The 14,972-nt window shown below is 50.9% G+C and overlaps 4 protein-coding genes across 5 annotated transcripts; 1 reads left to right on the forward strand and 3 right to left on the reverse strand.

Annotated features, from left to right (window-relative positions):
* Positions 1–4,621: 4,621 nt before the first annotated feature.
* On the reverse strand, positions 4,622–5,848 carry L3040_001014 (uncharacterized protein; the record flags this gene model as incomplete). 2 transcript variants are annotated; one of them, XM_007297264.2, is made up of 5 exons in its annotated part: positions 4,622–4,637; positions 4,734–4,762; positions 4,818–5,117; positions 5,194–5,595; positions 5,669–5,848. In XM_007297264.2, 5 exons carry the CDS (start codon positions 5,846–5,848, stop codon positions 4,622–4,624), a joined length of 927 nt encoding a protein of 308 aa, XP_007297326.2. The 2 variants fall into 2 exon arrangements, with proteins under 2 accessions (XP_007297326.2, XP_066013419.1); XM_066155400.1 differs by having other exon boundaries at positions 4,622–4,640.
* A 2,009-nt stretch (positions 5,849–7,857) lies between these two features.
* Positions 7,858–9,136, reverse strand: L3040_001015 (uncharacterized protein; the record flags this gene model as incomplete). Its single annotated transcript, XM_066155401.1, has 5 exons — positions 7,858–8,165; positions 8,231–8,308; positions 8,507–8,687; positions 8,911–8,920; positions 9,051–9,136. The coding sequence occupies 5 exons, from the start codon at positions 9,134–9,136 to the stop codon at positions 7,858–7,860; spliced, it is 663 nt and encodes a 220-aa protein (XP_066013420.1).
* A 468-nt stretch (positions 9,137–9,604) lies between these two features.
* Positions 9,605–10,360, reverse strand: L3040_001016 (uncharacterized protein; the record flags this gene model as incomplete). Its single annotated transcript, XM_066155402.1, has 5 exons — positions 9,605–9,633; positions 9,688–9,779; positions 9,832–10,024; positions 10,093–10,189; positions 10,352–10,360. 5 exons carry the CDS (start codon positions 10,358–10,360, stop codon positions 9,605–9,607), a joined length of 420 nt encoding a protein of 139 aa, XP_066013421.1.
* An 87-nt stretch (positions 10,361–10,447) lies between these two features.
* Positions 10,448–13,674, forward strand: L3040_001017 (uncharacterized protein; the record flags this gene model as incomplete). Its single annotated transcript, XM_007297266.1, has 2 exons — positions 10,448–10,717; positions 10,780–13,674. 2 exons carry the CDS (start codon positions 10,448–10,450, stop codon positions 13,672–13,674), a joined length of 3,165 nt encoding a protein of 1,054 aa, XP_007297328.1.
* Between the last annotated feature and the right edge of the window lie 1,298 nt (positions 13,675–14,972).

Here is a 14,972-nt window from a genome sequence, read left to right on the forward strand (position 1 = left end):
ACTTCTGTGTCTTTTCTGTTCTGGATCCTTGTCCTTCGACATCGGAGCTGGTTTTTCGGGGCGAAGTTGAGGCGGGGGGTGATTACTTTGTTCGTGATGAGCATCTGGGTTGCCTAGATCGTTCACGGACGGAGACGATGAATCTTTTGGAGTGTTTTTGACAGATCGATACGCGGCAGGATGAATGTCTTGGCGCTGTAAGATATGGGTCTTTTCTTCCACTTTTACACCAGGATTGGTCTACCAGGGATTCTTTTGATCTGGAAGAGGAGTGGTGGGGGAGGGGGCGGCGAAGCGGCGTTGATTTTATGATGGCATTTGTTGGTTGGGAGGCCTGTTTTGGTGCTTGGCTTTGCTTTTTCTACTGCATTGAGCGAGCGAGCGAATGGCGAATACACTGATATACCGAATGAGATGATCACGATCGCACGACGGCAAGCCGGGAGAAGGGCTGGAGAGGGAATGAAAGAACCATTTTCGGCTACTGAGTACCTCGAAGTATCTTTCCGACATGATTATTTCTATTGTGATTTATTTGGTTGCGATGGTGACTTGACTGTGTTCTTTCTACAACTCGAGATGGCTTGTCGGCCTTTCGAGCACCCTTCATCACCTCCAACTAGACCTTGGCTTGTCCTCCCCGCGACCAGCCCGCTCCCTAGAATTTCATATGTGAAGCCTCTCCAATGTGTCTATCTCTTCCCTTCCTCATTATCCCTCCCCACTGAAACCACTGAAGGGGCCTGCCTGCAAGGTATACTTGGCAGTGTACGTACGTGTGAACGTATGTATTTTACGGTCAGTTACGTCTCTCTCTCTCTCTCTCTCTCTCTCTCTCTCTCTCTCTCTCGCTCGCTCGCTCGCATGCCTATTTACTTGCCTCGTTTTCATTATCCGCTAACTACTGATACATAGATGGGTAGATGGTTTGGTGAGCAGCAGGTGGTAGGGTGCGTGGGTGATGGAGGAGGGGTAGGATAGCGTTGCGGAGATGGGGGGGGGGGGGGGGGGGGGGGGGGGGGGGGGGGTTGTTCTAAATTGAAAGTCGTACTGGCTGGCTGGAGTCTTGGGATGGATGTGAGTGAGTGGGTGTAATGGGAGTGGGCCAGACGGAGATGGACGGAATATAGGCGGAGGCGGAGGTGGAGGGAGGTACTGAGTACTGAGATGAATATGGTTTGTCTTTGGGGGGGGGATGAGCTTCGCGCTGGAGACGCTAATATTGGACTTCACAGGGAGCAAGGCACGGAAGGACACGGACATGGACACCGAAAGAGGGATGGACGGGGTACAGCTGCTTTTCTGGTTGACCTGGGCCCTGGAATATAGTGTGCGGGTGACTGACTCACTTCCGTACCGGTTGTTTATGATGGAATGGGTGATCGAGAAACATGGATCGAGAATCTATTTATCATATGAAAGCTGTAAGCGGGAGTGGCAGATGGAAACGGATAGGCGCTGCTGATGTGTGTACAGACGTTTTCTCTCTCGAGCAGAGGATTCGAAGCTGGATGTAAGTGTGTATGGATGTACTTATATCGTCCACCGGCACCTCAGCAATACTGGGTAAGTTGCAGACTGACTGTAGAAAAAAAAAATCCACCCGCTTAGATGAATGTAATTTGCAGTGATGAAATATCAGATCCATACACGCACACACACACATATATATATACCTCTTTCTCATCATATAGAGGTTTGGAGGTTCCCACTAAACCACCCTACTAATCCCCACTTTCTCTCTTTCCACAGACTGCAATACACGGAGAAAAAAAAAAAAAAGGAGACGTACCCAAGCTAAACACTCAGCCCACGCCAGACATGGGGATCGACGCAGCTCCGGCACTCCCATCCGCCTCATCCAAGATCTCCCCCATTTCGTCGGTACGCCCGGATGGAGCGAATTCGAGCGCCACCCCGAGCTGGACGGAGCCCTCCCGACTCGATATCCATTGCCATCCCGTCCCGTCCCGTCTCACGCATTGCGCAAGCAGAGCAAAGCAAGGGAAGTGAGGGAAGTAGAGCAGGGCAGAGCAGAGCAGAGACAGGTAAAGCTTGAAGTGAAGTTCGCGAGTAGAGAGTAGAGAGTAGAGAGTAGAGAGTAGAGAGTAGAGAGTAGAGAGTAGAGAGTAGAGAGTAGAGAGTAGAGAGTAGAGAGTAGAGAGTAGAGAGTAGAGAGTAGAGAGTAGAGAGTAGAAAAGGAAAGTAAGATAAAGCAGACCAAGACTCATGCCAACTATCTATCCATCCATTCATCCATTTGTATATCCTCCTCAGATGAGAGAAGAAGAGAGGGGTCACGCGTAACTTTTCCGCGTCTGATCTGCGTTGCCTGCTGGTGCCGGCCAGCCAGGAAAGGAAGGTACCTCAATGGCTAGGCTAGGCATTGTAGGGTGTAGTGCGGGAGGGAGGGAAAGGTTGTAGTTACGTATGTGCTCCGCAGAGCAGAGGTGGAGATGCCAAAAAATAAAAATAAAATACAAGCTTAGAAGACAGGGAATAAAACAGGAATAAACTCGCCGGACACCCCCCCTCCTTTACCCCCCTTACCAGTATCTCGTGGCTACCATGTCGTTGTCGTTGAAGAGAACGACTCCCCCCCCCCCCTCTCCCAACCAAGGGCTCAGTCTGATTCATCCTGACTCAGTCTCGACTTGCATAAGACGCGAGTCCGTCCATCCATCTCTATCTTTTTTTTCATCTACCCATCCCTCAACGTTATCTACTTACCGTACCTGCTTAGCAGACGCTGGACAGGACGGAGCTTGCCTATCTACCTGACTGCCGGACTGACTCGTGAAAAGGACGTAAAGTAGGTACCGAAGTCATCTACGGAAGCTAGCTCTAGCTAGCTCACCGCCTCCTCCTCCTTCTCGGGTCGGTTATTAATTAGTCAGTTAATGACTTGATCAGAAGGAAGGAGAAGGAGAAGGAAAGGAGAAGGAAAAGGAAAAGGAAAACGGAAAGGAAGTGAAACCAGGCACCAGGCGCCCAAGCAGATCCTCCAATCACTTCAGGTCTCAAACTGACCCTAACGTGCATCAAGTAAAGCAAATCAGAGCAAAGCGGGATCGAGTAACTGCGCAACCAAGTCCCTCACTTCCCTCCCTCAGCAATATCAACGAACTCGTTACGAGCCAGAGCCAAAGTATCAACAACAACAACAACAACAACAACAACAACAACAACAACAAAAACAACAAGGTAAACAAAGCCCAACGACCAGCAAAACGCTAATGGCGAAAGTAATCAAGCTGATCGATTGACTCCGAAAAAAAAAAAAAAAAAAAAAAAAAAAAAAAAAAAAAAAAAAAAAAAAAAAAAAAAAGGGGGGGAAGCTGCAGAGAGGGAGGGAAGAGGCAAAAAAGAACTCCATCCATGGATTTCCATACATACACATATAATAAAAAGTCAAGAGAACCATGACCACTTCCCTTCACACCCAAACACAGCATCCCATCTACAAATCCAAATCACAAAGACCAAAAAAAAAAAAAAAAAAAAACCAATTCAGTCCAATCCAATCCAATCCAATCCAAACAATAAACACCCCAAAAAGAAGAAAGAGCGCCCCTTCTCCCCAGCTAATCCCTCAGATCGCACGCAATCCATACACAAACACACACACACATACACACACACCATACCCCAGAATCCAGCCAACCACGGGAAAGCGTAGCCAACAGAAGAAGAAGAAGAAGAAGAAGAAGAAGAAGAAGAAGAAATAACTACTCAGCCGAAGAGAGTCAGTCAGTCAACAAGACGGTGAGAAGGAGGACGGACATCACCCGCTAGCTATCGCTTGTCGCTACCGTTACCGCTCGTCGCCTTTGACTCGGATACCCTGAAAGAGGGGTAGGAGAAGGTCAGGGTAGGGGAGACCGCAGGCGTACACATACCACACTACCATACTACCGATATTACTCACCCGCCAGATTTCATGCGGCTGCTCCCCGCAGAGAACGTCCTGGACACTTTATCGTCACTACCACATTCAAGTAAGCCAAATAGGCGATTCGTTTAGTTGACTTCAATTCGATCGGGAGAGAGAGAGAGATAGAGATAGAGAAGGGGGAGAGAGAGAGAGAGAGAGAGAGAGAGAGGAGCTACACAGACAAAAGTAACACCTTAACATTGCGCGCAAAAGAAGGCAGGCCTCTCGCACATCGCAACCTCATATACACACTGAAAAATGCTTCTCCGTAGCCGCCAGCCAGCCCAGTCATTATCTCCGCCCCAAGCCCCCCATTGTTTTGCCCACCCAAGAACACTCTCTTTGTTTTCTCAGAAACCCATTTCTTTTGTCTACTCGTTTCTCGAAGAAAAAAGGCTTGCAAAGGTCGCGTAAAGGTCGCAGTTGTATGGCCGTGGATCATGTTAGCTCTGGTGTGGGCGAGAAGAAATAGAAGTCGTGTACAATCGGGATACGGCGCCGAGAGGTTGTCACCAGTGTAACGCAAGGTATGCACGCGCACCACCGTAGGTATGTTTCGGGATGAGAGAGATCGAGGGATGTTCGAGTTTTGAAGTTTATGGCCAATTCGGGGGGACGATGGGAAATAGGTCGAGGGCGCTCTGGGCAATTCGTCTTGAGTCTCGAGAGGGATTCGCAAGGTTATGCTTATCTGCGTCCGAACCTGCTACACACATAGAAGTTCGTAATAGTTCACTAATGCTTGGGTTTCCTCGGAGGAGTGACGGGCCTGCTGGCACCAAAGCCACCGTACACGTACTTTTGTTTCTTCTCTGCTGGCTTCAAAATCTGGTGGGGAGAAGTTAGCAAGGACTGGGGGTATTAGATTCGGGTGGCATCTAACCTGGAATGAGCATAACAGGCTCTCATCCACGCTCATCATTGCTCCAGCATTGTCGAACTCTCCACAGTAATTTGGTGCACTGAACAAGGTAACCAATTGCCGCTTTGAAAAGAACTCGTAACCATCTTCAACGACCTGATGAGCGCGGCATATCAAGTCCATGTCATGCTTTTGGAGGAATCTGGACACAACATCGGGGCCGAAGGTGAAGGAGACACCACGGTCGTTCTCGCTCCAGCCGGTGATGTCCTTGTCTGGATCGGACCAGAGGAGATCGCAGAGGAGACCACAGTCAGGAATCTAGGTTGGTCAGCAAGATCTCATGCCCTCTCTCGGAATGCCGAGAGGTGGCAAGAAGAGAAACGGGTGTACTTACATCAGTTGGGCGCATGACACGACGGATCTGCTCCATGGAGTTCAGGTCGGGGCTCAAACCACCGTGCATTGTGAAGATCTTCTCGTCGATGATGGCTGCGATAGGGAGGCAGTTGAAGCAGTCCGTGAATGTCTTCCATAGCTTGATGTTGTACCGCCTCTTGCACTCGTCGTAGAATCCGTAAATACGGTTGATGGAGGCGCACTCGTGATTGCCACGGAGGATGAAGAAGTTTTCGGGGTACTTGATCTTGTATGCAAGAAGCAAGCAGATGGTCTCAAGAGATTGCTTTCCTCTGTCGACATAGTCTCCAAGGAAAAGATAGTTTGCCTCCGGAGGGAAGCCTCCGTACTCGAACAAACGGAGGAGATCATAGTACTGGCCGTGAATGTCACCGCAGATCTGCGAGCACGCGACTGGGTCAGTGGGGGCACTCCCGAGGAGAGTGTGCGGAATCAGTGGCAATGGGACGAACCTTGATAGGAGCTTCAAGCTCAAGGAGGATGGGTTGAGAGATGAAGATTTCGCGGGCCTTTGTGCACAGATAACGGATTTCTGCTTCCAAAAGCTGAACTTGCTTGCCGGGTCGGCTGCCTCTGACCTCCAACAGTCTATCGATGATAGAATCGAGGTCTACATCTGTCTGATCCGCCATGGCTTCGATCCTCTGGTGGGAAGGCTGACGGGGGTTGTAGTTGGTCTTCCTCAGATACGTAAGGGGGGGTGGATGGACGACTTTCTTAGGTTCGAATTCGCTGTCGGGAGGGCTGTGATTCACTTCTCGATCTGCATGCGTTGCAAAATTAGCATTAGGCTGACCCCCCAAAAAATAGGAAGCAAATTTGGCGGCGGCGCGCTCCAGAACCCTCAGCGCCAGGTACAGAGGCTGGAACACGTACAATGAAGTGAGATCGGCCTCAATGGAGCTTTCTGCAGAAAGCCGCGTCGGATATGGGGCGCTTGCAAGAGTCGCGCGTCGCCTTTATCGTCGAGGTGGAGGTAGAGGTAGAGGTAGAGGTGTGGCCGGACCACGAAAGAATCACCTCTGCCGAGGGCGACGCGAGGGAGAGAGAAGTCGGAATTATCGAAGAAGTGATGGGCTGTTCTCGCTCGGTCACTGGCTATGCGGGTGAATGCAGATGAAAATCTTTGTTGATGCTGGCGTCGGGGGCTCGAGGGGGTGGGGGAGGGGGGGGGGGAGGTGGTGGTGGTGGTGGTGGTGGTGGTGGTGGTGAAGGTGAGCGGGCTTGTTCGGATTTCGAATTCTGTGTTTTGGACAAGCGCGGGCTGATAGACGAGCGGCCCCAGAGAAGGCTAAGTAAGTCCCGTATAGGATGAGCTCGGGGCGGTCGGCGTCAAGGTCGCACAATGATTTGGTTGATAGACGGACTATTTGGACTGTACGGATGGAGGTGGAGACGGAGATAGAGATGGAGACCTATCTCTTTCTTTCTTTCTTTCCTTCTTTCTTTCTTTCTTTCTTTCTTTCTGTGCGGTTATTGTTGTTGTTATTGTTGTTGTTGTTGTTGTTGTTGGGGGAAGATATCGTAGGCGGGATGAGAAGAGGGTGGGCTGCTGGGCTGGGATGGGGCAGTAGGCTGGGAATGCGGTGCGGTGCTGTGGGTGCGGTTGGGGGGTGATTAGAGTTTTGCAGAGACAAGAATGTCAATGTCAATGTCGAAAAATCATCAGGGAGCGTCTTGAAGAGCAAGGAAACACGATGGAATTGCTTCAATCAGATCGTGAATGCGTGATGGCAGATTTCGGGTTCTGTTCAGATCTAGTCCCGAGTCCTCATCGCTGGATGCTCTTCGAAGATAATGTTGGAGTATCTACTAGTTAGCAAGTACCGGTACCCGTATCCCCCGTCTTTTGTAAGGCCAGCCCAATTCAAGGTACTCAACCCAACCCAACCGTACAACTAACTACATTCCTCTTTCAAACAGGCGCCGTCGTAAGCAGCAACAACCTTCGGCGCTTATTGCCCCCCGCGGAATCTCCACCGGCCCCCTGGAACTCTCCCTGGATACAGTAGTATATATGTCGCTATGTCTCTCGTCATACTCAAGCCACTTTCTCGACGGTGCCCCATAAGAGAGAGGTGCATCATCACTCTTCCACTTCCAACCAGCATGGAGCGCTACGTGGGACTCGGAGGGGTTTCTACATTTCGTGATATCCATCCATGGATCGCGTGTCTACCCTGCCGTGTTCTCGCATGGAACAATGAGGTACTCGAGGCCCAATGCACTGCGGCATGTCTCAATTATTCAAAGGCCGAGTCTTCTGGCTCATCTCAGGGGGACGGTCGAAGCTACAAATACCGCAAGCTTGGTCGGTAGACTTCCATATGTATGCACATGGAGATACATTAAGTATCTTGTACCCGTTTCGCGAGGAAGCCATGCAAATCAACATTATGCATCTTGGATGAACTCCGCAGAGTCAATTCTTTGTTCCTGGACACAACATAAACGCCGAGTCTTTATTTTCACAACACCAGTAACACACCGAATTGTGAAAAATGGTGAGACTGGTTGCACGCATCCAACGTAAAGCTCTCCTAGCTCGGTCTTCTAGCTCCCCCCCCAAACCACACCTGCCAAGTTATCTACCACCCCTTCCTTCCATCCAACGACTCCAAAAAAAACTCACCAGAGAAATCTACGCACAATCCTCACAATCCTCCCCAGGCTTGCAATACCCTCCTCCACTATTCTCATCACTAACCTCCGCCTTCACCGTGGCATCCACCATCTCCCCACCACCCCCATCCTGGCCCTGGCTGGAAGACGGCCGCGAGCTGACGTCCACATCCATGGGCGTGAACTTTCGTTCATTAGGGCCCTCTAAGGCTTGAAGGTGGTTGATGGCGTGGGGAACTGGGGTGCCGGTGTTGGTGTTTTGAGGTAACGGATCTTGGGAAGTAGTTGAGATGGGCTGGGTGCTGGTCGGTTCTGGTTTGGGAGTGCCTTCTTTCGTTAGGCGTCAATGCACAGAAAGGGGGAAGATGAGGAGGGAGGTAATGTAAAGGTACTCTTCTTTCCGTCGACATGGCCTAAGTCTCGCTTGGGGTCTATGATATCTCTTACTCGGCGCTTCAGCTCTTTCGTCTCTGGTGATCATAGTCAGCATCGTTGCATACTTCAACTGGATAGGAGAAGAGATGGACGGCTATCTTCTATCCTTGAGAGGTTGTCCATCTTGAACAAGAAAGCATCTCGAGCTTTTATCCACGCAACTATGAATGTCTGCGACGCAACTCTGGAACCATGACTTGACGGTCCAGACAAGCAAAGAGCGGCTAGCTTACCAGGGAATTGACCCTCAGCCTTCCGATCCCAAATGACATGCGTGGTGATAGTAGCGGGGAGTCCATTAACGTCACTCGAATTCTCCGTCAGGAGATGGACAATGAAGGTCCCTCCGCTGGAAGGCTGCAAGGCCACCTCGCCCAGGGAGGTCGAGAACGTCGACAGCAATTCCTGAGCAAACTTTTGTCATGAAATCAGTAACAATTGTAGTCTATCATGACTTGACGCATAGGTAAGAATTGAAGAGAAGGTTCCATGGTTGCCCTCGTGATATTGCATCACGTGCCATATTCCAACCCAATAGGATGATGTGGGAGCGTTCAAGCTTTGGTGTATGAAATCCGCAGCAGCGGGGGGACTTATGGTGCAAATTTCGGAGGAATTGAGGAGATAGGTTTCTCACGTATGCCGCCCTATGAGCAGTCAGCATCGGGAAGAGAGTGAGAGCCTAGAGCTGGCAATTTTACGAAAGAGAACAGATGTGGAGATGGATAGCCTGGGCAATAATAGCTATTCGAGTCACGGGCAAGGGAAGTGGCTAACCTTAAAAGCCATTTGCATTGTGTGCAAAACTCGATGGAGACTCGAGGGTACCGCATATGCGACGAGGCGCTTCCTGGATCCGCCATGACTATGTGTGGTGTGATAGCGCTCTGAGTCTTCTTGATATCTCGAACAGAAAAGCAGGTGTATCCAGTGGGGAAAGGATGGATCGAAGTCGAGGTATCTAATATCGAAGCCATGCCTTGGGCCAGCGGGTAACCTGAATTCGCTTGTCCCACCTAATCTGAATGGACCACAAAAAAGCCAACATTTCACAATCAGGATGAGGGATGCCGGAATTTAGGACTGTTATACAAATTGAATGCGCCTTACGATTATGGTATGGTGGCACTCCATCTTAAGACTCCGAAGCATTTTGTACCTCTTTAACACACGAAGCAACCCGCAGTCCCCATGACAAACAATGAAATATTACATGCTCTTTCTTCGTCCAAGCCTTCTAAGGAAAAACATACACCATTGCTTGTGCCGATAGAGGTATTATCGTACACTCATCCATTACGCCTGTGAACGCCTTTTGGTATCAAGCCCACCTACATGACTATACAGCAGCCTCCGGATTCTGCAGAAAAAGAGGTTAGATTATGCGTGGACATCAAGGGGTTTTGGTGCTCACGTTGTGGTGCGTATGGATCGTCCTTCTTATCAACCGATCCCCAAGCCGATGGGACCATGAAGTCCTTCGTGCTGTTCGTGTAGGAGATGATACTGCTCGATTGTGAGCCTGCGACCTCTGCGTGAGAAAACCGAACCTGTATACCTCTTAGACGCTTGTGAGACTGGAATGCGTTCTCTCTCCAGATCCTCTCGCAGACGGGTGTTCAGCTCGGTGAGACGTCGCAGTTTGAGATCCGCCATAGATTGTTTGTTTTTCTTGATCTGGCCGGGGTCTTCGCGGGAGGAGTATCCAGAAGGCATTTTGAAGAAATCGTTGCTCGGGGCGGTCGCGAATCCTGATCAACTCGACTGTCAGAGCGGTTACAATTGAAAGACCACGCGGCCTGAATTCCGCTGCGCGTACCTGGAAAATTATTGAGACCGGAGAGCTCGAAGCTTGCGACAGCTTCCTGGACGGCGTTGAGAGCGATTAAGAGGGTGGCCGTTTGCTTGGGATTATGCTGTTCGGGGTTCGTGTTGTTGTTGCAACTCGGATGTCAGGCTCCAGCGCTCAAAACGGACTAGACCGATGACTGGTCGAGCCTTGATGCCTTAGGCCGCACCACTCGCGTAAAGCGATGAATTTTGCGATTGCACGGGCCGCACACAAGCACTCAAAAAACCCGATCCATTGTCCTCTCGGCCACCAGGTATCCCCATCGAAACACTGACCCAAAATACACGTCAACTACCCGGCGAGGGCATCGCGGAATCTCAACATGCCTCCTCCTCCTCCCCACCAGAAGCCAGAGAACGTGCTGAAGCGTGCTCATGAGCTGATGGGCGTGGGCCAAACGCCGGCTGCGCTGAACCTCCTTCACGAACACATCACTTCCAAGAGAAGTCGAAATGCACCCATCACGTCCCTGGAGCCGGTTATGCTCCTGCTCGTCGAGCAGTCCGTCGAGCAAAAGAAGGGTAAGCTTGCGAAGGATGCCTTGTATCAGTACAAGAACATCAGTCAAAATACAAACGTCGGCACGATTGAGGTAGGGACCGAACCACACCCCACGGATGACGTTGCGGAGGCGACGCTAACACTGCGCAATAGCTGGTGTTGAAGAAGTTTATCGAGTTGGCAGAGGAGAAGGTGAAGACGGCACAAGCCAAGGCTGACGAAGTACAATCCTCCCTTGAAACCACCGCCGCCACTGCCAGTGTGGACGATCTCGAGGCCAGCGAAACCCCAGAATCCATCCTCCTTTCGACTGTCTCCGGGGAACAATCCCGAGACCGTACAGACCGAGCTATCGTTACACCATGGCTAAAATTCCTCTGGGAGACCTACCGAACCGTTCTCGACATACTCAGGAATAATGCGAGATTGGAAATCATGTACCAGAGCACTGCCATGCAGGCTTTCGAATTCTGCCAAAAGTACACCCGGAAAACCGAGTTTCGCAGACTATGCGAGCTGCTCCGAAACCATGTTCAGACTGCCGCCAAGTACTCTGCTCAGATGCACGCTATCAACTTGAACGACCCAGACACTCTTCAGCGCCATCTTGAGACCCGTTTTCAACAGCTAAACGTCGCGGTTGAACTTGAGCTGTGGCAGGAGGCTTTCAGAAGCATTGAGGATATCCATACCCTTTTAAACCTCAGCAAGCGCCCACCGAAGAATGTCATGATGGCCAACTACTACGAGAAGTTGACCCGTATTTTCCTGGTTGGAGAGAACTATCTATTCCATGCTGCTGCTTGGTCCCGATATTATAACCTGCTCCGCCAGTCCGCCTCCATGGTCGCAGCCGGTCAAAGCAAGAAGGCTGATAACCCAGCAACTTCTGAGGCTGATCTCTCCAAGGCCGCTTCTTTTGTTCTCTTGTCTGCTCTTGCCATTCCAGTCATCAGCACTTCGAGGTCCCGTGGTGCATTGGTCGATATTGACGAAGCCAAGAAAAACAAGAACTCTCGCCTCACTCATCTACTCGGAATGGCTCAAGCCCCTACCCGTGCTGTTCTTTTCAAGGATGCCATGAGCAAGGGTCTTCTGAAGCGCGCTCGCCCTGAGATTCGTGAGCTCTACCAAATCCTGGAGGTTGACTTCCACCCCCTGTCTATTTGCCAGAAAATCTCCCCTATTTTGGCCAAGATTGGACAGGATGCCGACATGGAGAAGTACGTACTTCCCCTGCAGCAAGTCATCTTAACCAGACTCTTTCAACAACTGTCTCAAGTCTATGAGACTGTGGACCTCGAGTTTGTTGAGAACCTCGCCAAGTTCCCAGAGCCTTTCCAAGTCAGCAGAGATACCATCGAGAAGTTCATCATGAACGGAAACAAGAAGGGTGATCTTGCCATTCGTATGGATCATGCAACTGGTGTTCTTAGCTTCGACACTGATGTTTTCTCCTCCACCAAGGCTGTTCAAGCTGGCTCTGGTGGTGGGTCTGCTGAGAGCGAGACATCTTCAGTTCAAAGACTCCAAAGCACTCCTTCCGAAATTGTGAGAACCCAGTTGACTCGCTTGGCGAGATCTCTCTACATTACCTGCCAATACGTGGATCCTTCGTTCAATGATGCAAGAGTCAAGGCTAGAGACGCGGCATTCGCTAGGGCAAAAGCTGGCGCAGAACAGGAGCATCTCGAGGTTTTGTCACGGAAGGATGTCATCGCCAAGAGAAAGGAGGAGGCTTCACAGATACAGGCACAAAAGGATAAAGAGGACGCCACTCGGAAACGTCTTAGAGCTGCCCAACTTCAGGAGGCCGAGGACAAGCGACTTCAACAAGAGCAAAAGGATCGTGAAGAGAAGCGTCTCAAGGCCGAGCTGGACCGAGTTCGCAAGGAGGAACTCAAGAAGCAGATCGCTGACCTCAAGATTGGCCCCAAGGCAATTGATATCGACCTTGAAAATATTGATAACCTCGATAGCAACGACATTCGCCGAATCAAGCTTCAGCAACTGGAGCGGGAGAAGAACGACACTAATGAGAAGCTCCGTATCACTGGCAAGCGTATCGATCATCTCGAGCGAGCTTTCCGGAAGGAGGAATCCAAGAAGCTGCCTGAAGATTACGCCTCTCAACGCGAAAGGGATCTGCAAGCTTACGAGAAGACCAAGGCACAAACTTTGAAGGACGCTGAAGCCAAACACCGAGAGAATGTCGATCTCAAGCACAGACTGAGCCGTCTTGTTGGCCACTACGAGAGCTACAGAGAGACGATTGTCGAGCGAAGACAAGATGAGTTCGAGAAGCGTCGCCGTGATGCCCAGAGAGACTTGGATAAGGCTATGGCCGCACGCAAGAAGGAATTCCGTGAGCGCAAGGCACGTGAGAAGAGAGAGCGCGCAGAGCAAGACCGCATCTTGCGCGAGGAGGAGGAGCGTGCGGCCAAGGAGGCTGAGGAGAAGGCCGCCAGAGATGAGAGGAAGAAAGCCGAGTTCGCGGAGCTGAAGGCCATTCGTGAGAAGGAGAGACAAGAAGCCCTGGAGATGGCTGCACTTCAAGCCAGACGAGCCGAGGAGGCAGAGAAGAGACGTGCTGAAGCCAAGGCCGCTCCCAGAGGAGCTCCCCCCGCGATGGAGAGAGGCGGGTCAGGAGCAACGAGACAACCGCTCGCGCTCACTGGTGCGAAGCCTGGAGGATGGAGAGAGAAAGAGAAGTTGCGAATGGAAGGAAAGGAGGCTCCACGTACCGAGTCCCCCATGTCTCGCGCACCTCCACCAGCCAGTCGTGCCCCGACAATGGAGCGTACCGACTCAAATGACCGCCCTGCCGGACCTCCACGTATCGCGCTCGCAGGTGGCAAGCCAAACTGGAGAGACCGGGAAGCTGCCAAGAATGCCGGTGGTGAGCCTGCTGCCGCCCCAGCTGCTTCCTCAGGTGGTGATCCTACGTCACGTGGTCGCTCAGGAAGGGGAGAGGAGGAAGTGCCGAACCTGAAGCCCAGTGGCACTGCTGGGAAGTTTGTTCCTCCTCACCTCCGTAACAAGCAATAAGGGAAATGATTGTCTTCATGTAATTAGATATGGCGTTTCATTGGTCGTGCCAGGCTAGCTCTTCGCCTGGAGAAAAATGAAGAATGTGTAAAAGATGTTTTGGCGATGTTTCGTGCCTCTTCTGGTGGTGGCTATGATCTCGGTGACACTTCAACGACTGTTCTGGTTTTGAGGCCTATCGAAAGTCTGATTCTTGACATTTCCTCATCTAATCATGTCCCAAGTCTGTATCCATTCTCACAGCCGACAGAACTTTGTTTTCTTTGTTCCACTCCGTACACTGGATGTCGTCTCTGTCATAGGCCGCTCTGTATTGATGCTAGCTATCACAACCGCTCCTATCGCCTCCAGATTCAAGCCGAAGAGTGCATGAATAGTAGAGAGTAGCTGTAGCCTGTCTGCTGGCTAGACTAGCTGTAAGGAACGGGCCGCTGATGGAGAAGAGAGCGGAAGGGCGATAATGTGATGTGGGGCTCAGAGAGATCGCGTAAAATTCAGAGCACACCCAGCTTGGAAATACAACTGCAAATAGTAGCAAGAGACAGGAGCTGAATACGAAGAATGATATTGCACTGGGAGTCACAGCGTGGGGTAGCTGCAGTGGGCGGGGTCTGAGCGGTACTTGTCTGATCCTTCACCCTGCAGCTGAGGGCTTGGGATGAGTGGATGAATGGATGGATGGAGGAATGGAGGAATAGATGGATGGTACTGTACGACGGCACGGTAATGGTACCGGTACCTTACTTACAGTATGCATGCTTGCTGCATGAAGGACGATCCGCGAAGTTGCAGAGCTCATGGTTCAAAGCTGCAGCCTGCCTGCCGCCGCCGAGGACTCGCACAGAATTGTCATAGATGCCCGAGACCGATATCTGGATATATCGTATGTATGTATGACATGCACCTATGACAGAGAAACAGAGAAGAGCCAAAATTCATCGGGATTGACTTGGCTTGAGTTGCTTGCTAGATAATTCCCGGATAAGATACAGAACAGACTACGGCTGTGTCCGCCCCGTCCGTCACTTTGCATCGTGCAGCGACTAATATATATATATATATACCTATCAATATTGGACCGTCAACCTCGAGTAGTCGTCCAGTCCTGACAATCTTGCACATGTTGGGGCAGGATAGCAATAAATGCGGTGCTACGATGTACTCCGCGCTTTGATATTGGGAAGTTGGTGTTCACTTCAAGTCGGATCCGCGTGGTACGTATCCGTACTTGCATGCTGATCCGGGCTGTGGTTGAGATCAGGCCTTTGGGGCTACAGCCGCTACAGTAAGTAGAAGAT

Source organism: Drepanopeziza brunnea (assembly GCF_022702325.1).
Source record: "Drepanopeziza brunnea f. sp. 'multigermtubi' strain 214-2 chromosome Unknown ctg1, whole genome shotgun sequence".
NCBI classification, from domain to species: Eukaryota; Fungi; Ascomycota; class Leotiomycetes; order Helotiales; family Drepanopezizaceae; genus Drepanopeziza; species Drepanopeziza brunnea.